We start from the raw sequence: 24,196 nt of genomic DNA on the forward strand, positions 1-24,196 counted from the left end.
TCAAGCATGTTTCTACTTGCTAAAATTTTTGTTAGATTATTCTAAAATCTCTGTCCTCTCAATATTTGCATCTTTTGATTTTTTTTCTATTCAATTTGAGATATTCATGGTTCTTGATATCATTTGCAAGTTTTGATTGAAACTTGGACATTTTCATATGATACTATGAGACTATGAATCTTTTATAAACCTGTTTCTAGTGGTGTGTGGGGGGTGCCACTTGGCCTGTGAATGAGGGGTGCCACCTTGTTATTGTTAGTTGCAGGTACAAGTCCAGTTTACCCCTTTTACCTATAGTGATACCCAAGGTGGGGTACTCTTTATTATTGATGGATAGGCTGTGAATTCTGGCTGCACATGGTCTTCATACACACCACAGTGAAAATAATCCTTTCACTACTAGTTGATGATTAAAGTCCTAACTCTCTGTGTTTCCTTTCCTGACAACACTCTAGCAGGGAGAGGAAAAGACATCTCATGCTGGGTGGGGGTAAGGTAAATGTCCAGGCTTTCTGTGATCTCCATTGATACTATAGGGTGAGGTCCCAGTTCCCTACTAGGCCTTCTCTAATACTACCACAGTGAGGGTGTGAGGAATCTTGTTATGGCTTTTTGGGAGTAAAAGTTTAGGCTCCAAACTTGGCCTTTGGTGTCATGGGTAAGAGTAGAACAACATTTTTTTGTGTGTGCTTGTCTGAACTAAAGTAGTTTTTGTCTAAGTGCCTTGCTAGACAAAAACTCCTGACCTAAAAAATGAATTTGTTATTTTTGCAAGGCAATTTTTAAAATAAGAAGTGTCCTTAATATTTGTATGATTCCAATCAGTTCATTTTATTTACAGTATTGTGGAATCAGCCATAACTTTCTGAGTAATACATAGACTAATTTGTAATAAACTAAAGCATAATTTATATCATATAAAGAGAATGAAAAGAAAGTGTTGTGTTGATTAAATTCTTTTATCCTAAAGCTGTGCTTTTTCTATTATGTTAACCTAATACTTGAAGTTACTTTCTCACAACAAAATTATGATGCTGGCTGAGCACATTATTTTTCAATATCTTCCCAAATGGTAGTTTCACAAGAGGAATCTTTTTTTTTTTTTTTTAAGTAACTTCTGCCTGGCTCCTGTGTCTGTCTTTTCTATTATTATGCTACTTGAGTGAGATTCTGGTTCATTGAGCCTAGAAAATAAGTTTGAAATGAAAAACAGGAGACACCGCATATTAAGCTTATCTTGACAGTTTCTTTTCTCTGTTCGGGTGTTAGAATATTTCAGGACTCATTTGCACAGAACTTGAACTTACAGATGCAAAGAATAATAGCTCTGGGTTTTATATTTGTTTGTTTGTTTTACTGATTGAATGGTAGTTACACATACTGACCCCAAAGCCAGATGCCTAGTTGCAGTCCCAAGGCTTGCCACTTACCAGCTGTAACTTTGAGAGGTCACCATAACCTTGCTGTGCCTTGGGGCCTTCGACCGTAAAAATGGAGATAATCATAATTCCTGTGACAGAGGGTCATTGTGAGGACTGAGGTAATACATGCAAAGCCTGCTTTCCAGTAAAGACTATGTGAGTTTTAGCTATAATTATTATTGTTTTATGAGCTATCTGGAACAGATGCTTGGAGTGCTAGGAGGGAAACAATGGGATGCAAGTAGGGGGTTTTTACAGTAGACAACTGTTTAAGTATGTGTTTCTTCCTGCTGAGAGATTGGTCATTTGTATCATATGGAGGGCTTATATAATCCATTGTTGGGGGGATGGGGCTTGGTGGGGGCTTTTTTTTGCAGTTTTAGGAAAGTATTCACTAATAGATTTTTTTGTGTGTGTGAAGATAGATGACTAATGATCTTTATTTTATAAGCAACATTTTAACCCTATTTAAATGACAAATAATTGAACGTGGCTCATTATCTTCACAAGTTGCTCCCAAACTTCATTTTTACCCTAACAGTTTTGTCTTACTCAATAGAAATATTCACAGTTCTATCTTACTGAAAATGTTGAGCCTTGAGCAGCTTCTACATAAGCCAACTGAGACCATCTTTATTTTTAAGGTGAATTGTAGATTTATTCACCATACTCAGGTCCTTATACTTTGTCATTATGTATTTTTAAATTTTCTTTTTTCAAGAAAAAATAACAGTTCAGCTCCTGGGTTTGAAAACTCTTGACTAGCCCCTTTCCTTGGCTAAGATAGTGTACATTAGTGCAGTGGAACAAGCTTTCCAAAGGCATTTCCCAATTTATTTGAAATTTGTTTTTAAAAAAATTCAAAAGCACTTTTTTTTTCTATTATTGTTTTTAGGTTTTTAAAGGAAACTTATCATTTACCATTTTGTTGTTTCCCTGCTCTGCATTATACTACTGAAATAATGAAGGTATAATCCCCCTGAGGTGTGCAGGATTCTGTTTCATGGCTTCCTGTCAGGACTCTCCCCTAGGATTCCACCTTTTGTGGATCAGGGCTGCACTAAGCACTTTTCCCTCTTGGTACTATGATCACCAGAAGACTTTCATATCTTGCCAACAAGTTCTGCCAGTAATTTAATTCATATGCATTCACCAAATTAATAAGTTCACATACATCAGGTTAAATGTAGCCCCTGCCCTCCCAAAAAAACAAAGAAAAAAGAAAAAAAGACCAATAAAATGCACAAAATTAATGCTGTCTAACTCTAAGGGCAAGAACAAGGTTAGTTTTCACCACTGATTTAATTTATGCTTTTTGAGCACATTAAAATATGTCATTTTATTCATTAGTTCAGTAATGACATCTTTTTCAGTGTAGCTATTTTTTTTTTGAGATTTTATTTATTTATTTATTTGAGAAAGAGTGTGAAAGAGAGAGAGAGTGAGAGAGACCATGAGCAGGGGGAGGGGCAGAAGGAGAAGCAGGCTCCCTTCCGAGCAAGGAGCCCGATTTGGGACTCAGTCTCAGGACCCTAGGATCATGACCTGAGCCAAAGGCAGTTGCTTAACTGACTGAGCCACCCAGATGTCCCATCAGTGTAGCTATTTCTTTAATCAGAATAGTTTTAGTGTTATCTGTAATGTGAGATGTGATCAAATGTTGGCTAGTTAAGAGAACTTTCCTTCCAAGCTGATTCTGAAACTGACCTTAAAAAAGAAATTCTGGGGCGCCTGCATGGCTCAGTCTGTTAAGTGTCTGCCTTTGGCTCACGTCATCTCAGGGTCCTGGGATCGAGCCCCATGTCCAGCTCAATGCTCAGTGGGGAATCTGCTCCTCCCTCTCACTCTCCCTCATTGGTCTCCCTCTCTTTCTCAAACAAATAAAAAAAATTAAAATAAAATTAAAAACTCTGATAAATTATTTATATTTGTTTGAGTTTTTCCATTGTATTGCTTTTATCTAACATTTTCCTTTTTTAGTTTGATTTTCAGAAGAATTTCTTCCAAATTTTGCATTAATTGGTTTTTGTTTCCTCCTAAATAGTTTATATTTGACTTAAAAATTAGGCAGAACTAGGGACCCTTGAGCCTCAGCTTGAAGACAGGTAGATACTGAGCTGTGTGGAAAAGGAGAGGTGGGGTCCCCTAAAAATAACACCTTGTTCCATTATATCTCAACAATACAGCAGCAGGAAATGGAGATTTCTCTTTTTAAAAATTTTTTATTTAAATTCACTTTAGTTAACATATACTATATTATTAGTTTTAGGGGTAGAGTTTAGTGATTCATCAGTTGCTCATTATTATCCAGTGCCCTCCTTAATGTCTGTCACCCATTTACCTAACCCTCCACCCACCTCCCCTCCAGCAACCCTCAGTCTGTTTCCTAGAGTTAAGAGTGTCTTATAGTTTGCTGGAAGTGGAAATTTCTAAGGTCCAACCAGCTTAGTAGCTAAAGAACATGCAGAGGATGGATTGACTATTCTTGTCTCTGGGAAGGTGACCATGGTGGTCTGGTGGTTCCTTCTTGGGCTGCATATGTGCTCATCTGATAAATGGCCCTGAACTTCCCTGGGAAAGAAAGAATGCTAGACTCGAGCCCAGAGCCTGGAAACCAGAGACTGCATTAGGCAGAGGCAGTGGTCAAAGCTGCAGCCCTCAAGGAGCAGGCACTGCCAGTGCCAGCCCTGCTTGCTCTGAGGCCCATATCTAGTGCTAGTGCCACTGTCCTTCCTACCTTGATGTCTTAACAGGATCTTGTTCTAGGGTCTCTGTACGGAGCGAGAGGCCCAGAGCAATATAACGGCGCTTTCTTATAATTGGGTTTTTACAACTTTTTAAAGCTGTAAAAGTAGTACAGAGGGTTTGCATGTACCCATCACTCAGCTTCTCCCAGTGGTGACATTTTACGTAATTATAGTACACTTACAAAACTAGAAAATTGATACTGGTATAACACAACAGACCCTACTTGGATTTCATGAATTTTCGTGGAGACGATTTTTAAAAATCATTGTAAAATAGATAAATGATATTATTGTTGCTCATGCTTTTCTCAGATTTCCTGTTGTGAAACTAGTCCATTTCCCAGTTTTAAAGATTTTTCTAAAATTACAATTTGTTTCTGAAACTTTAAAGATAAGGTTTATTGAGCAGATTAGAATGATGACAAAAGATACTATTACCACCATCAAGACACACAAGGGAAATTTAGTGAGCAGCAAATGCTAGCAAGGTGGACTTCACATTTATCAACAGGAAGATCAGCCACATAACGTATTAGTACCTGGCTGCCACTTAAAACTTTGGACAAGAGATTTTAAAAAACAAAACTCACTGGGAATCAATTTTGCCAGTAGCAGCCAAGTAACTTTTCAGATAACCAGTTCAAAAAAATTGAGGGGTGTTTTAAAATAATTGATGCTAATCAAGAGCAGGATAGGTAACACTAAACAAAAGTATTCTTTTTTTAAAAGATTTATTTATTTATTTATTTAAGAGAAAGGGACTTGGGGTAGGGTAAGGAGCAAAGGGAGGTGGAGTCTTTTTTTTTTTTTTCCCCCTAGTTTGATTTTATTTTATTTTGTTTTAGGAAGTCTAGTTGACATCTATCACCACACAGTTACACATTTTTTTTCTTATGATGAGAACTTTTAAGATCTAGTCTCTTAACAACTTTCAAATATGCAATACAGTATTATTAACTATAGTCACCATGCTGTACACTACATGCCCAGGATTTATTTATTTAAGTAGACTCCGTGCTGAACATGGATGCTGACATTGGGCTTGATCTCACAACCCTGAGGTCAGGACCTGAGCTGAAACCAGGAGTCAGACACTTAACCAACTGTGCACCCCAGCAAAATATTCTTTCTGGCCAAAGAAGGAATAAAAATCTGAGGCATCAGCTTTCAAAATATACACAGATAATTGACTTTCTTATTAAAATTTGGTGAATTGTCCATGATGTTATCGAAGTAGAAGCAGAGTCTATCTACCCCACATGTGCTAAATTTCAGTCAGAGGAATCTGCCACCCCAGCATTCTGCTTCTTGTCTCACTTAAAAAAAATTTTTAGCCCTATGTGAATTATAATTTTTTGTTATGTAAAACTCACTGTGGCAAAAGGAGACCTGAGGATTATTGGATATTTAAATATTTATTTAAAAAAATTTAGTCCAAGTTTTGTGACAAAAATGCAAAAAATTCAAAGCTTTGATATAAAAAGTGACTAACTGATTTTTCTAAGAAATAGCTATGTACTCATTTCATGGGCTTGCAGAGAAATGCTTCCTTACAGATTAACCATTTGCACCAGTGTGATAACATTGTCGATCTTACTGCATTGGCTTGCCCTGTTGTTCTGCTACCCTGATAGTACTCACTACTCATTAACACGATCTTCAGCCTCTCTCAGAGAGTCAGGACGTTATTGAATGTTGCAAGGCAAGGTTCTCCAGAGTTTGCTTATCTGCACATCTGATAAAATCTTTAAAGAGAGCTTGATTCAAAATGTCCTCTGCAACTCTCCCAGTAAGGACTGGAACTCCATGAAGATGCTCCAGGAGGTTCTGCGTGAACCAGAAGGTTCACGTACACAATAGAAAGAAGCACAGGCCTAATGGGGGAAACATGTAAAATGGGCACGATGGCCCAGCATTCCTCATTTTGTCAGATGTCACAGTTGTTGGCAAGGTTGGGCTTTTAAAATCCTATTCGAACATCCATATTTTAGGGAAATTTTGGTGACGCAGTCTCTGGAATGTTGAGGGGCAACCACAGTGACATGGATCAGCCTGGTGTCGACCCCAGGCAAACCCCAGGTGTGGAGTTTAATTCCTGGATTAAATGTACCTGTTTGGAGCTGGCTGGGCACTGCACTTAGTTAGCCCCTCAGTTGTTCTTTCAGGAGGTCATTGAATGTAATGTTTAAGTATCCAGGCTCTAGAGACAGATGCCTCGGAGTCATAGTCTGGCATTGCTTTGTATTATCCATATGACCTTGGCTAAGTGCCATGCTTCAGGTTTTTTCATTTCTAATATAGAGAAATAAAAATGCCCTTTTCATGTGGTTGTTGTGGAGTATTAAATGAGATAATTTCATTTAAAGTGCTAGCATAATGCCAGGGTTGTATCTGCAGTGTAGCTATGTACAATGGTTACAGACCATTAGTACCAGCATAGGAGTATTAAAGGCAAAGTCAGATAGAGATGACGGGAGAAAGGGTTAGGGACATCTCGGAAAGAGCATGAATATAGTAGAATGTAATAGGCTTGAGCAAGGGGAATACATTTGAAGTCTCTGAGCAAAACTGAGGTCCAGACTAACAGAAAAGAAGGCACAGGCCTACGATGGTTACACAAGAAGAAGTTTATCCTGCACAGTAATTAAATAAATGTAAATCAATATAACAATGAAATGTGGTAGTGTCAGTAATTATTTAGAATAACTAAAAGCTGTGTCAACAGACGAATGAGAAAAACAGGTTTAGGCACATACTGCTAATGGAAGCATATTGGTATAGTTTTTCAGGAGGCCTAATTGGCAAAATAAGTTAAAGTTCTTAAATATGTATAGCCTAAATTACTCTTTGATTCTACTTTCAGGCCCTCACCCTACTGAAAAGCTACTTACATTTACAACAGGAAGAACATAAATGAATTGTGACCAATCCATACACTCTGTTACTAATACTCAAGTTAAAAATCATTCGGTAGTTGACCACAGAAATCCACATGTGTCTTTACAGTCTTTCAACAACTATTATATTAGTTGAGCTCTCTAGAAAGGAATCTTCTTTATTTATGAAGAAAAGTCAACTCGGGCTTTACTGTAGAATAAGGGAGCCTGAACTCTGCATGAGTTCTTACACTGTGATGTAATGCCTCTCTGGAGTGTTGAGAGAGCATTTTTGTTGCTTTATAATATTATTATTGGCAAGCCCATTACTGCTGTATAATAACAATACTGAAGTAATGCTGTTAGTTTCTTGATTTCTTAAATTGAGTGTAGAATTTAGAGTCATAACATTTAAATTATTATTTAAGTAAGAATTATATGTGGTATTTATGCAGCTTGTGAAAAAGCAAAAACCAGTAAGACATTTCACTTATCAAATTGGCAAATATTCTTACAACTTTATTGAGGTATAATTGAAGTGTAATAAGCTGCACATAATGTATACAGTTTGATCAATTTTGACATATGAACTGTTTTTACTCACAGCACTTCTGATGCCAAATATGTGAGGATTTTTTTTCCCTCATACCAACCAGTCCTCCAATTTTCCAGACACCTGTTGGGTGTCTTACAGTTCAACTCAATTCTGACACGACTCAATTAACATAGAGCCCCACAGTTGAAGGGCTCAGCCCCACAGGACTGCCCCATGTCAGATGCCAGTCACAAGTCCCATGCTGCCCCCTGTACTTCTCACCAACTGACTGGCTCTCAATTTAGGGAGTTCCCACAACCCCCTCAAGTTTGATCATTTGCTAGAATGGCTCACAGAACTCAGCAAGATATTTTATTTACTATCACTGTTTTTTTTTTTTATAAAGGATATAAAATGAATAGCCAGATGATGAGGTACATGGGGTGAGGTCCAGAAGGGTCTGGAGCACAGCAGTTGGCATAGGGGTACACCACCCTCTCAGCACATGAATATATTCAGAACTTGGGCGCTCTCCAAGCTTCATCATTTAAGGGTTTTATATGGAGGTTCCATTACATAGGCAAGGTTGATTAAATCATTGGGGATCTCTAGCTCCTCTCACCTCCCAGAGGTCAGGGTGTAGGACTGAGCGTACATTTTTTTATTGTTTTGGTACAGAGGGTATCATTTAAAAATCTTCTCACTTATCTACACACAAAGCAGAGGCAAAGTTTTTTTTAAATAATTATATTCAACCCCAAAATAGGAAAAAATAGGTACTTCCATATATTAATATGGGAGTGTGAAATTCTTACAGCTTTTTTGGAGTTGTACCAATTTGGAGCAAATTGTTAATGTCAAAACCTAAAATGCATATTGTTTGAATAGCAATTCTGCTTGTAACTTAAGGAAATAAATTTTCCTATAAACGAGGATTTAAAAACAAAAATGTTCATCACTATGTTGTTTATAATTACAAAAATTTGGAAACAAGTTAGATGTCTAACAATATGGACTTGTTTAAGGAAGCAATTCATGTAATGAAATATTATGCCTTAATAGTAGTAGCAGAAGTATATTGTTTTATAAACAACAGGATCATATAGTAGGCCTATGTTTTAACATATTTCTTCAACTCAACACCAAAAAAGTTCATACAAAAAAAGATTAAAAGCATATATTTAAAGCATAATGTTAATAGTCATTTCCTCTGATTAGAGGAGGATTTGTCTGTATTTTATCCAGTGCATGTTTTCTTTTAAAAAAATTTTATTGGAATTTCTTCCCAGTTATAAAACTAACACAAAGGCATAATAATAAAGCCAATCCATAAAATCCATAAAATAAAATCTATTAATTTGAGCTGCATAAATTATTTTTAAAAAATAACAAATGTTTTATGTTTTGATGCTATCGGGATAAAGTCCCTGGACCTTGGCCCCTGCCTCCCTCTACCTTAACCTTTTGCAGTTCCCACCTGTCTCTTCGTGCCCTAGTGGTAAGGAACTGCTGAAGGTTTTCTGGCACACGCAGTCTGCTGGTCCCTGCCTTTGCCTCTCTGCCTTCAGTTCTCTTCCTCCTTGGCTTTATTCTCCTTATCCCCTGAAATCTGCTGTCAGTGTCATGCCAGGGAAGCCTTTCCTGAGCTCCTAGTCCTTCTCCTTTCCCATGCCCACTGCTCTCTGGATCCATCTTCGCTGAGGCACCTGCCACTTTACATGATCCCTTTTCGTTTTCCTTTTCCAACAGACTCAACCTGACTAGAGGTCAGGACAGCGTTGGTTAGCACAGTGCCTGGAACCTAGCAATAGGAGCTTAACCGTGTGTGTGTGCGTGCGTGCGTGCGTGTGTTTGTAATTGAACAACAGAAATAAAGATGTGATGGGATCAAACAGCATGGAATGCTGGAAAAGTGTGAACATATCTGCATGACTGGAACATGGGATCTTCATGAAGAATTTAGAAGAGAATAGAAATGTAAGGAGGAACCAGATGATTAAGGGCTTCATATGTCATCCCAAGGAGTTTGGACTTAATAGTTCAGTGATGGGAAGCCAGAAAAGACATTAAAGTAAGAAAATGGCTAGCCTTAGCATTTTTCAAAGTGTTTAAAAGAGTTGTTATTAATGTTATGTAAAACACTAGGATATAGAATTGTTGAATCAGTATATGATACACCTGAAACTAACACTGTATGTTAAATATACTAGAATTAAATTAAAATTTAAAAAATTGGATAAAAAATAAATTTGTGAAGTCCTGGGTTAAACCAAGCTGAATAGATTTTTGTTCTAAACTTCTTAGTCTTTACTATGCCGCTAATGTGCATTTTCAATCCTCCAAAAGGTAGGGGGGTGTGTATGTGAGATCCTTTGCATTATTTCCTAGATTTATTTATCATGGGAGACTTTTATTTGGGGCTGTATTAATGACATTTGGGGAAATGGACACCAGGGAGACTAGCAGCAGTGAAACTTTTAAAAAAATATTTTATTCATTTGAGAGAGAGAGAGAGAGAGCCCCCTTGAGGGAGCACAAGCAGGGGGAGGGGCAGAGGAAGTAGCAGACTTCCCACTGAGTAGGGAGCCCAACACAGAACTCCATCCCAGGACACGGAGATCATGACCTGAGCTTAATTAACAGCCACCCAGGCGCCCCAACAGCGAAATCTTTTAGTGATTGTTAACAGTAGTCCAGGTGAGAAACAGTGAAGGCTTGAATCAGAAGGTTAATGGGGGGAAAGAGAGAGAGAGGCAAGAGCATGGGAATTAAGTTGTGTCTGTCAGAGCACATTCTCCAAGAGAGGTGATTTCTCAATAATTTTTAAAGATAACAACATTTGAGAGATGCTAATGTCTGATCCAAAGACGTTAGAACATTCAGTGTGAAATGTGGTTTGAAACAGCTCTGAGACAAATGGTAGACAAAGGAAAGGGCTTCTTTTTTATGTTTACAACCCCACCGACTGATAACGTATCTCTCGGCTCCCTCCTCTTGATATCAGAACCTGCCCATGGTCTGGCTTGAGCTAGCATACTTGATGATGATGGAACAAATTCTAGAGTGGTTGTGGTAACTGCTTATCTATGCGTGAGTCAAAGATGGCTGTCAGGAGTGTAGGTTGGGCACCTGAGCAGATAGATGGTGGCATCATAATGAGATTATCAAGATAGGAGACAATGCCAGTTTTGGGAAGAAGATACTCTGTCACTTTTTGAAGTGTTCATGAGGTTCGAATTGTCTGTGGGATACCTTTGTGAGGCCATCAGGTATATGAGTTTGTACCTCAGATGACTTGGACTGATTCAGCCTTCATTTGACTTACTGTTTCTCAATTGCTACATATATGAGGGGTTTCGTGTCTCTTTCGGAGATGATAAAATATTAAATTGCAGGTTGAAGACCCAGCACATTCCCAATCTTTTTAAACTTCTGACATGTTATTCATCTCTAAATTGAGGCTGCCAATGCCTTGGCACCTATGAGGAAGATGCTTAATTGACAGTGTTTCTTACTGCTTTGTTATGAAACCAAGTAAAATCATTATGTGACTAATGCTATAACATGTTTCTATTTTAATTATTTAAATGTAATAACAATGTTCCTTAATTTTATTTATAGCTCCAAAAGGAATTCTTCATTTGTCTCCTGATGTTTATCAAGAGATGGAAGCCAGCCGCCACAAAGTAATCTCTGGCACTACTCTAGGCTATTTGTCACCCAAAGATATGAACCAACCCTCAAGCTCTTTCTTCAGTATATCTCCCACATCGAATAGCTCAGCTACAATTGCCAGGGAACTCCTAATGAATGGAACATCTCCTACAGCTGAAGCCATAGGTTTAAAAGGAAGTTCTCCTACTCCCCCTTGTTCTCCAGTACAACCTTCAAAACAACTGGAATATTTAGCAAGGATTCAAGGCTTTCAGGTATGAAATAAAAGCAAAAACAAAAACAAGAAAACAAATTCATTAGCCCCAAATCCTTCATCACTATCCATCAGAAAGCTCATCCTTGCCTGCTAGTGTGACCTGTATGCCACTTACATTGTGAAGTATTAGGAACACAGAGGTCAGAAAAAAGAGAGCCATATGCACGTGCCTCATTTTCTTTTATTTTCATTCTATCCATTCTTCTTTTGCTGCCTGGATCACCTCCATTTTCCTCCTTCTTCCTCTTATTATTTTATTTTTTTCTGAAACATTTTTAATTCTCTGTTCTGTCTTCCAGTTGGTCTTGATTGGGTACATTTAACTCCTCATTCTGTCTTCCACAAACAAAAATTCTGCCTTCATACATTTGGTATTAGTATTTAGCACTAAGTTCTCCCTCATTTACAATAAGGCTGGATTTTTCTGATGATGATTTTACTTTCATAGCAGTTTTGAAGTTGGCATTCTGTTGCTAGTAATGATTCAGGTATACCGTGAAGGTACAACATCCTAGAACTCTGTTATCTTAGGAGCTAATTAAACAGTAATGACATGCTTTCTAGTTGTTTGAGGCATAAAAACATGTATTTGTTTTAGTGGATCATGTTTTGAACTGTCTAGGGTAGCACCTGTCTCATGGTACTAACAGTTTTGTTTCACCGGTCAGTCTGACTGTAGCTCACAGCTCACTGAACCTGTGTATATGAATTTGGGGATGGAAATTTTTTTCCCTATTTATTCTTTGATTCCTTTTAAAACAAAACAAAACAAAACAACAGTCCTTTCTGGGTAGAGCTTTTAAAAGAATTGTTAACTCTAGGACGAGGAAATAGCTGTGTTCTGATTTCTTAGTTGCCGGGAGAATCATGTCCTGAATGGTAACCACTGACCTGACCGGATGAGCAGCCACGTGCTTGTGCGTAGAAAGAGTGTACTGCACCCCCAGATTTCACCGTTTTCATCCCCCTTTCCATCTTAGTCTTATTCCTTAAGACCAAAAACTGTAATTTCCTTTAGCAATGCTCTAGAAGCTCTGTATTGTGTAGAATGATCATGTATTTATAAACATTTTACAAGTTTAGATATAAAATCAGAAAGAAGATCATGTGTTTTAGCAGGTATTTTGCATGTTTTTTTGTTTGTTTGCCTTCAACAGAAACCTGATTCTTTCAAATCTATTGCCAGGTAATCCTTAGTAAGTTTTTAATTAGACTATTAATATGAAATTGAAGAAGCTGTTACCAGTTATTGGCTTTGTCATCTGAAATTTGAAACACTTAATTTGAAGTTAAAATTTTAGAATTTGTTTTTGTTGTTTACCTTAAGAATGACAATAAATCACTGTTTAAAATAAAAAGACCACGATTCATACAGTTAAAGTACTGGTAAAAAGCTAATAATTTAGTTCTATAATCTGCGCACCATGAACTAAAAATAAACTGTGATGAAAAGAAATTCACTGCTTATTTACAAATCTAGTTATTTAGAAATGTCTGAGAGTAACACTGCATTTTTATAGAAACAAAGCACAAAATACATTCAAGCTCCGAATTGATTTTTTTTGCTTGGAAATGTTACTATGGTAGATGTAATTTTGCTGCCAGAGAAACTACTTAAATTTTTTTTAATTTGTATTTATTTGTTATTTCTTGGTGATGATAACAATTGCAATTTTATAATTACTTTAGTCAAAATGTAGAGTCTTTTTCCCCCATTATTGGCCTGACTGCTCAGACCTCTTTCTAAAGCTTACACTAAGATAATATGCTCTTATTTATGGACAAGTTAAACATATCCAAATTTGTGTACTGTGATTTTTACATACTATTGAATATAAACAGATGGTTTTAAAACATTGCTGTGCTGCTTTGGTCAAATGAGCTTGGTATTGATGTGGAATATTGTATCACTGATAGATCACAGCCTGCAGCTGAGCAGTAACAGAAGCTCTGTGGGAAAAGGCTTAGTGTGCTGTCAGGCACAGAGCATATCTTCATAATGTCACGGTAAAAGGGTCTTTGTAGTTAAGAGTTTTAAAATCTATTTCTTTATGGGTAACTTTCTCAGGTGTCTTTACCTAGTAGGAAAACATGTAGACTGTTTCTCGTTCTTAAATGTTTCCATTGGACTGTAGTTTAGAAATTATAGGGCCAGCTTGTTATGCATTACATGCTACTCTGTTATTTTTAATTTCTGGAATTTAAAAACAATAAATTCTTTTTCTGTGTTTCTAGGTTAGTACTTTTTTATTTTGTTATTGTATACTGAATAGATATGATTGCATATTGAATATTGTATAAACCCTTCTTTGACCTTCCTTGCCCATTGAAATTTGACTTAAGCCTATCAGAGCCATTGTATGTGACAGCTATATTGTATTACAAAGTAAAAATACATTAGTGTACTGAAAACTAAGTTGTTTAAACTTTAAAATTTTTTTCATTATCCAATCTTTAATTGAAATTTATAAATTACAGAAAGCTTGTTTGCTCACTAGAATGTAGGTATTAAACTCACATCCTTTGCTTAAATCTATAAAATAATTATAATTATTATACAATTAAAGTTATTAATAAAGCTGACTTCACAGATAAGAATGTGACTGAACACTTGCACATTCTTGGTAGTTTTTTCATCATTGCCTGAGCTCACCTAAAGTTTTTATCCTATTTTAGATGCAAGCTTTTGGATCCCCATCATAAATCAATACATGTCTCTTTGAAGTTTTATTGAGTGCATTTTAACTATCCTCTTTTAAAACCTGAATGTTCCTATTGATTGTTTTATATTATTTAAAGAGAAGTTTTATATCAATAGTTCTGCGAGCCTTAGATTTTTGTCCAGCCCAGTCAGGTATGCTTCTATAACTTCAGTGATTTTCGCAAAAACTCATTAGAAATTACAGTTATACCAGTGTGTTTCAGGTTTCTTTGTTATGTACCTCGATAATGCCAAAACTGTTCAGCTTTTTAAAGACAGTTATTTTGGCAGAGACATTCTTGAAATGCTGTGCATTTGAACCAAAGTGGAAAACTTTTTTGTGTTATAATTTATATTATTGTAAGTTTTAATATCATTAATATGTTTTGCCATACTAATGATATTAGAAATTTAGATTTGTATAATTAGGTATAGGCAAGTTCCCTTGTCTTTTGGTTCTTGCACCAATTCTAGTGTATGTACAGGGGTTGGGTGGTACTCACACAGCACAAGCCAGGGTGTCTGAGAATTCAACTCAGTTCTGATACTGTCTCCATGGAGACAGCATCAGGTCCCACAGGTCTAGGGTTCAGTCCTACAAGACCCCCACCCTCGTCTGCCAACTATGAGGTTATCAGTCAAGCCCAGGTTGCTACCTGTACTTTTTTTTTTTTTTGAAGATTTTATTTATTTATTTGACAAGAGAGAGATCACAAGTAGGCAGAGAGACAGGCCACAGAGAGAGGGGGAAAGCAGGCTCCCTGCGAGCAGAGAGCCAGATTCGGGGCTCGATCCCAGGATCCTGAGATCATGACCTGAGCCAAAGGCAGAGGCTCAACCCACTGGGCCACCCAGGCGCCCCGCTACCTGTACTTTTGACTGACCAGCTGTAAATCAGAGGTTCCTGCAGCCTCCTCCTCAGGTTCAATTAATTTGCTAGAGCAACTCACAGAAGTCAGAATTTTACTTACTAAATCACCAGTTTATTGTGAAAGGATATAACTCAGTACAGCTGGAGGGAAGAGATGTCTAGGGCAAGGTGTGTGGCTGGGGCACACAGCTTCCATGCCTCCTCCTGGTACGCCACTTTCCCAGCATCTCCATGTGTTCACCAACCAGAAGCTCTCAGAACCCTGTCCTTTTGGGCTTTATGGAAGCTTCATTATACAGTCATGATGGATTAAATCATTGACCATTGGCAACTGATTCAACCTCCAGCCGTTCTCTCCCTCCCCCAAGGTCAGGGGTGGTGGGGATGAAAGTTTCAACTCCCTAGTCAATTCTTGGCTCCATTTTCAATCAGCTCCCATCCACAGATGCTTTCAAAAGTCACCTCCTTAACATACAACTCTGTCGCTTTCAATACTTAGGAAATTGCAAGGGTTTTAGGAGCTAGTTTCAAGAAAAAAGGGTTGAAGACAAAATATATATTTCTTATAAATCATGATATCACACTTTATTTAAATGAATCATTAGAAAAGTAATTTCATTGGAAATGAAAATGAATCCTTGTAGCAAATTATCCTTTCTAGATGAATTTAATTTCAGTTTGCTCCTCTGTCCCCTTATTGTGATCATCCTCCATTGAACAGAGCTGATTTTGAAACCTTCAGAGTAAAATATAATAAACTAGGTTTGTTTTTTTCATGAGGAATATAAAGAAACAGTTGTTATCTTAGTTAAACCGTAAATAGTTTATTTTACAAAATCAAAGAGTGTTTTATAGAAGAGCTTTTTTATTATTGTTTTAGTTGTTAGTGCCATTTCCAGCAAGATGAAAATGAACAGTAGAAAGCTTTGAAATATCTACTTATTAAAAACTTTCTTTCAAATACAATTCAAACTTAATATATTTCAACTGTTATGTCTCCTTTTGTGAAGTTTAATAGGATTATAACAGGCTTCTATTATAGTTATAGTCTTCTTTTAAATATTTGTTTAACATATATGATGTATAATATTTTAACAATATGACCTTAATATAGATTACATTGAGAATATGGTGTGGAAGGTACTGGCCAGTCTGAGAATTAACCTTTTTTCTTTCCCTTTTTTAAAAAATTTTCATTATACCTCGTTTTTTTATAATCCAAATATTTATCATCAAAGTGGCTGTTTGCAGCCTTTTTTTTTTTTTTGAAGAATGAGGAATCCATTTCTTTTCAAAGAGCAATATAAGTTAAACTTTGTAGGTTTCTAAAAGCAGAATATGGAGAAAGAAATCTTGCATACACATATAACTCTCCCACATAGAAATGTTTTCCCCAGTTTTTTTTTTTTAAGATTTTATTTATTTAACAGAGATCACAATTAGGCAGAGAGAGAGGAAGGGAAGCAGGCTCCCTGCTAAGCAGAGGCTCAATCCCAGGGCCCTGGGATCATGACCTGAGCTGAAGGCAGAAGCTTTAACCCACTGAGCCACCCAGCCGCCCCCCCCCCCCCCGCCCCATTTTAAATATATCTGTGAAACATAACTTACTGTGTCACTTCTGAGCCCAAATTTTCACCTACATTGTTACACAAATGGCGGTGTAAAGTGAAGAGAAGTTATTCAGAGTACAATGAGTAGAACACACCTATGGGTTTGGCATGGGGTCAACAGATACTGCTCTGACTTATGGTCACTCTTTAAAAATCCCTCTTGGGTTTGGCCTTTACTACTTTCCAAACACCGTGGAGAACTTGGTTTAGTGTTTGAACTCTCCCCACGGCTTGGTCTTTTTATAGTGACCCTAAGCTTATATTTGTTCTTCAGATGGGCAACCCAAGTTCCTGCAAACTGAATTATTATATTATTATCATTATATTTGACATACTTTGCCAAACTCCCAAAGGTATGCAGGCTACATATTACATAACTTTACTATTACATATTATATAACAGTGGAATTACCAACTCATTTTGGTGAAATTTCCAACTCTATAGAGAAAAATTCTAGTTGGAAGAAAGACATCCTGATGCATATAAACATATATTGTGATTAGTAACAATAATACAGGTAAGAGGCAAGCAAGTCTTGAGTAAAGTAGTCCATTATTACTGCATGAACTATTCAGGACTAACTAGACCCTAAATCACTGCAGAGTATAGCCTGGAAGTCAGATGGACAAAGACATTCATCTTGAGCCTTGATGTACCAGCACACACATAGTAAGACATATAAAATATTTCAAAGAAAAAGTAATATACAACCAAAGAAAGAGCCTTTCCTACCACAGTGACTTTGATATGGCTCTAAAATGAGCCACTGTGGTACAGAAAAAAAAATGGCTGTTATTATGGGTCTTCTCTGAGTAGAAATATTTGTAGCTTTTTCTGTTTGTGTGAAAAGAGATTTCAACTCATCATAAGAATTCTACTTGGAATCATTTGAAAATCAAGTCTTTGAAGAAAAATAAAGGATTTTTCATCTAGAGGGGAACTACATTTCCTTTTGCTACAGAAGGTTGGCAATGATGTGATTTTTACTAGTAGCGTAAGATTGATTTTAATACCCATCAAGTCCCTTCATGTCTGTTTAGTAGCAACATACCAATGGTCATTCTTTTTGTTTGTTTGTTTGTTTTTTACTAATGGTCATTCAAAGTCATGTTGAAATGATCTGTTTCCCTCTCTCCAGCATTTAGCTATATCTAAGATTTTTTTTTCATTAGTGACAGTGGTTAAAATTTAATCGATATTGTTCTCTTCTCACTCAGGGCAATTCTTGAGAGAGAGAGAACAGTATGTGGAGTTACTGCACATAAAGGATTTCTATACACTGAAAAAGATATTAACATAACAGGGGCATGTTTTATATCAGAGATATATGGGTAAACAAGAAAATGAAACTGACATTTATTGATGGACTCATTATATATTAGATAGTGATGTAGGCATGTACATTATCTTACGACACAAGCAGAAATGCCTGGTACATATTTGCTTTTTGCTATAGATCTTTATTCTAAATCAAACTATTGTATAATGTTTGAAGATTTGTTCCTGTAAGTAGGACTAGTTTGTGGTGATCGTCCATGGCCTTCTAGATATTGTTTTGTTTTAGTCGTAGATTTCATTAATAAATGTATTTAAGCCCTCTTAGCTGAGTCTGTTATGTAAGAATTCTGACTCTTGAGCTGGAAGGAACTTTGTATTTTATTCTGAGATAAAATTTTATTATGTGAACACACATTTGGGGGACTACACAAGTAAGACATCCTATTAGTAATATAGCTTACTTATTTCCCCTTGCAAAACTATTAATTTTAAATCCTGACAGATCTTAAGTTCTGAAAAGTTCTGCTATCTTAACATGGTCACATCAAAAGGCAGATTTAACTGTCAGAGATAAGGGATATTTGAAAAACATACATGTTTTTATCTGTTATTACTGTCATTTAAAAAAAAATTTTTTTTATTACTTTTCAGTGTACTAGAATTCATTGTTTATGCAACACACCTAGTGCTCCATGCAATACGTGCCCTCCACAATACCCACCACCAGACTGGCCCAACTTCCCACCCCCGCCCCTTCAAAACCCTCAGACTGTCATCTTTTTTAAGTATAAGAAAAGTCCAGAATCAAGTCCTAAAATGGAACATTGAAGAAACAAGGACTACTGTTTGAAGATGACACACTGACGGCTTGAATAAATCTTATTAAGAGAAAAATGTTTAAAAATATTAGGAGAAAAATTAAGAGAAAAAATTTTCAGTATATAAAAGAGTTAGATGGACATGAAGTTAACCAGGCTAGAGATGTCAAGCCATTGAATACTGGAATTGATTAGCTGAAGAACAGATAATGGAACACCTGCTTATTGACTCTGGGCCAGTACTCATAAGTAACTTCACATGCTAGATAGCATGCCAAGCACTGGGCACAGGAGGAGTTATGATAACGTTGGGGAAAGACAGGTAAATAAATCCAATATGCAAAAGGTTGGCCACCACCATAAATAAGTCCCATCTCCAGGGGTCAGTGTTTGAACGTTACACAGCAGCTTGATAACAAAAAATTAAAGTTTTATGAAATACTGTTTGTAATTCTGCCCCCATAATGAGGGGCATAATAAGGGTAACCTGATAAGTGTTCACTTGAGGTGTGGTTAGCCATGTCAAGAATCACAAATAAGAATGAACAGCTTTGATTGAAGGAATTAGGGAAGAATTTATAGCAGATGGGACATTTGAAATAAGTTTTGAAGAGCACATAGAATTTTCAGGTGAATAAGAATTGCAGGCAGAAGGTAAGCACTGAAGACATAAAAGGACATGGTATTTCATAAAATGCTTAGAGTTGAAGTGGCAGTGGTTTGCAGGGAGACCAAGAAGCTGTGCTTTGCTAGGAGTTTAGATTTTAGCTTTTAAGCAGAGACTGTGGCCTTATTTTTAAAAGAGTAGGGACATTGGTTTTATATTTTATTTATTTTTTTTCTTAAAAAATATTTTATTTATTTATTTGACAGACAGAGATCACAATTAGGCAGAGAGGCAGGCAGAGAGAGAGGAGGAAGCAGGCTCCCTTCTGAGCAGAGAGCCCGATGTGGGGCTCGATCCCAGAATCCTGGAATCATGACCCGAGCCGAAGGCAGAGGCTTTAATCCACTGAGCCACCCAGGTGCCCCTGGTTTTGTATTTTAGAAAGATAATTCTGTCTGCGATACAAAGCATTAATTAGACAAAAAAAAAGAAACAAGACTGGTAGCAAAAAAGACTAGATTGGTTTTGAATGAATCCAGTAGAGAAATAACAAAGATTGGATTAGGGCAGAGCTGTGAGTGTAGAGGAATGGGGCTAAGGTGCACTTGTGTAAGCTACAGCTGAGAGAATTAAATGACCTCTTGTGCTGGTTTTTATGGGTACGCTTTCACTGGCCTGTTCCAGGTTGAAGCAAGATTCACATATGTTGAAGAGTAAATGGAAACTATCTGAGAATACATAGACTATTTTTTCAAGAATTTGAGAGTGAAATAAAGTAAGATAATATGAATGTGATATGTTTTAGGCAAGGTTTTATGTTTAGTATTGATGAGATGAGAGAACGTAAAGGAAGTTAATGGGTTCCATTTTAAACACGTGAAATTTGCATTGCCTGAATAAAGTTGTGCAAGAGGTAGTTCTTAATGCTTCTGGTGATCAGCAAGAAAGGATGGGACACACAGTTTGGAGAGTCATCTTTATACAGATGGAATTGAAGCCATAGAAGTAGTTAAGTTTACGGGGCACCTGGGTGGCTCAGTCTGTGAAGCATCTGCCTTCGGCTCAGGCCACGATCTCGGGGTCCTGGGATCCAGCCCCACGTCAGGCTCCTGGCTCAGCAGGGAGTCTGCTTCTCCCTCTGCCCCTACCCCTGCTGGTGCTTTCTCTCTCTCTCAAATAAATAAACAAAAATCTTAAAAAAGAAGTAGTTAAATTTGACCAGGGAAAATGAGTAAGTAGCCTAGGAGAGATTCCTGATGAATATTAACAATGTAAAGAGTTCATTTATCCATTAATTCAACTGAAGTATATTGAGCACCTGCCATGGGCCAGGCATACTTCTTGGCTCTGAGGATATAACGTAAGTGACAGTCAAGGTTTCTGCTCTCATGGAGCTACTAACATAAAAATGGGTGTGTGGGGGTGAGATGTGGAGTAGGGACAGGGGACATCCAAACACATATAAATTCAAATGGTGTTAATATCCGAAGGTAATAGTTGCTAGGAAATTAATTGTGAGATTAGTTATGATTATTTATGAGAAGTATATGCAAGAGACTTCATGTCTCCAACTGTTGTGTCAAAGATAGCTATACCTTTTTAATATTTTAAAAAGCCTTATTGAGCTATAATTATGTGCAATTAGAACCATTTTATTACAAAGTTTTGAAAAATATATGCAACCATGTGACTGCTACCGCAATCAAGACAATATTGCTATTACTGTAAAAGTTTTCCTGGTCCCTCTTTGCATCTTGTTTTCCCCACCTCCCCATGGATCCGCATAACCAGGATATCCTCTTTTGTCACTAAAGATTAGCTTTGCCTTTTCAGGAATTTCATAAAAGTGGAACCATACAGTATGCATAGCCTTGCATCTCCCTTCTTTCACTCGCTATAATGTTTTTGAGATTCTTCCATATTGTATAGAGTAGAGGGTTTTTTGGTTTGTTTGTTTTGTTTGGTTGGTTTTTGTTGTTTTTCATGAGGTAGTAGTCCACTATAGGGCTGTATACCACAAGTTGTTTCTCTTTACCTGTTGATGGACATTTGAGTTGTTTTCAGTTTGGTGCTATTATGAATAAAGCTGTTTATGAATATTCATGTATAAGATTTTATGCAGACATCTTTCTAATTCCCTTAGAAAAATGCCCTGGAGTAAATTTGCTGGGTCACATGGTTAGTGTATGTACAAAGTTATAAGAAACTATCAGATTTTTTTCAATATGCATAATGTAACATATTACATTCTTACTAACATGTATGAGAGTTCCATACATTGATATGATCAGTCTTACTCAAGTAAGAGTACAGTGGTATCACATTTATATTTTAATTTGTATTTCACTAATGACCCCTATGATCTTCTTCTTATGTCCTTATTGGCCAATTATAGGTCTTTGTGAAATGTCCACGTCTTTGTCAAGTTTCTAATTGGGGTCTTCTTTTCTTATGGCACTATGAGAGTCCTTTTTATATAATATTTGTGTTGCAAATATTATCTCCCTGCCAGCATGATCTTGACATACTCAACTTAATTTCTTCTGCGAAGAGCCTATTTTCAAATAAGGTCACAATCAAAAGTATAGAAGTTAGGAATTTTGGAGCCATTGTGGAATTTACTGTATACTTAATGCTTTCATCTAATTTGGGAAATTTGAGGCCATATTTTCTTTGAGTAAGTATTTTGCACCCTTTCTCTGCTCCTCTTTTGAAACTCCATATATACGTATTTTTAAAATATTGTCACAGATTCCTGAGTCTTTATTCATAAAAAATTTTTTTCTCTGAACTTTAAATTATATTTTTTAATTGACCTATAAGCTTACTGTGTGTCTTCTTCAGTGAATTTTTTTAAACTTTGGATATTGTATTTTCATTTCTTGAATTTCCATATGGTTCTTTTTGAAGTTTTGGTTTCTCTGCTGAGATTTCCTATAAGAAGAGTTAAAATAGGTGTTTTAAACACCTTTTGTACTCATTTCAACATCAGATATATTGAATTTGGTCCCTATTGAGTGTCTTTTCACTGGAGTATGAGTCACCTTTTCCTGTCTATTCCAGGTCAAGTAATTTTGGATTGAATCCTGACTATTGTCAGTGATACAGTATAGAGACTCTAGATTCTATTACATTCCTCTGCATAGTTTCGAATTTTGTTTTCTGAAGCAGTAAATCTGGCTGGACTCAAACTCCAAACTTTGTCTTTCATCTTAAACTTTCTATTCTCTTGGCTTTTATGAGAGCAATCTCTTCTGGTTCTCTATCACCTTTTTTGTCAACTGCTGAAAAGAAGAACCTAATAACTTAGCTCCCTATCAGAAGTAATTTCAGTAGAAATTTTTGTAATGACATTAATGATAGAGGAGAAAGTTCAGGTAGTGATAGTAATATTGTCCTAGAATAAAAATAAAAATAGCTGAGAAATAATCTATCATAGATGGTGTTTGCTCCTGCAGCCTGAGCAGCAACTTACTTCTTAGCTTTTGGAAATCAGGTAGCATTTATTGGTATCTCTTGGTTCAAGTTTCTTCATCCCCATTGCTAGGATTCCCATGAATAGGCCTCTATTATAATTTTTTTTCTCTCAAAATCTCTAACTTAAGGAGGAACCTTTAACTTCTCTTTGTCATGATGCTTTAGATATTACAATTTTCTAGGCTTTTATGCCAGAAACTTTTTTTTCCTGCATCCTTTTTCCTTCCCATATCAGAAGTAGAAAGGACCACATTGCACAGTGACTTTATTTTTCTAATGAAAAGAAAATTTAATCTCCACTGATTCTCTTTTCTTGTGTTTGAAGATTCTTTTAATATAAACCCTGATATGCACAGAAAAACTGATATCTACTCTAATGGGCACGTGACCTCTTTCAAATCTCCTTTATTCTGAAGCACTAAAGGTTTACTTTTATAATGGCCTTTAAAAAATAGTTTTAAATTTAGAGAAAGGTAGAAAGAGCTTAACGCTAACAATTATACAACCACGGTATCATTGTCAGCACCAGGAAATTAATGATGATGTAATCTTATTCAAAATTTTCCAGTGTTTCCTACTAATGTCTTCTTTCTTGCCCAGGGTCCGGTCTAGGATCCCACAGTGCATTTAGTTGTGATGTCTCTTAAATCTCTTCCAATCAAGTAATAGTTTTTTAGCCTTTCATGATCTTAATGTTTTTGAATAGTATGATTATTTATTTTGTAGAATATTCTTGAATTTGGGTTTTTCTAATATTTTCTCATGATTGATTGATTGAGGTTATACATTTCTGGTAAGAATATCACAGAATTGATGCTGTACCATTCTTAGTCCCCCAAATGCTTCTGTGTTTGTAATGTAATTATCTTAATATCTCCTTTACATACATTAAGTACCATATCAGATAGTGTTACAATTTTTGTTTCTAATGCCCAACATATTCAGAAAAGTCAAGAAGAGAAGGAAAGTGTACTCTATATTCACCACTGTTTTTACTCCTTTCTGTGTTTTTTCTTTCTTCCCAATGGAGTTCAAGATCCCTGCTTTTATCATTTCCTTTCCGTTTCAAGACCTTATTTTAGCCATTCTTTTGGACTTATATTCGATTTCCATTCATTTGAGATTGTTTTGGGTTCCCCTTCATTCCTTAAGGATATTTTTGCTCAATAGAGAATTCTGGGTTGACAGTTCATTCGGCGCTCTAAAAATGTGCCAGTTCCTTATGGCTTCCGTGGTTTCTGCTGAGACACTGCTTTCAGAGTGTTCCATCTCTGTAGGTCAGGAGTTGTTTCTCTCATCCTGCAAGCTGCTTCTAAGTTTATT

General features: G+C 36.4%; 1 protein-coding gene across 11 annotated transcripts in view; it reads left to right on the forward strand.

The window, feature by feature from the left end:
* STAU2 (staufen double-stranded RNA binding protein 2) overlaps positions 1-24,196 on the forward strand; it is a 322,366-nt gene that overhangs the window by 175,105 nt on the left and 123,065 nt on the right. For all 11 annotated transcript variants that reach the window (XM_080800581.1, XM_080800579.1, XM_080800583.1 and 8 more), the window contains one exon: positions 11,201-11,508. In XM_080800581.1, the coding sequence (XP_080656707.1) occupies positions 11,201-11,508 (308 nt within the window). The remainder of the gene's footprint in view (positions 1-11,200; positions 11,509-24,196) is intronic.

The sequence above is a fragment of the Martes martes genome, assembly GCF_963455335.1.
Source record: "Martes martes genome assembly, chromosome: 4".
In the NCBI taxonomy this organism is placed as follows: domain Eukaryota; kingdom Metazoa; phylum Chordata; class Mammalia; order Carnivora; family Mustelidae; genus Martes; species Martes martes.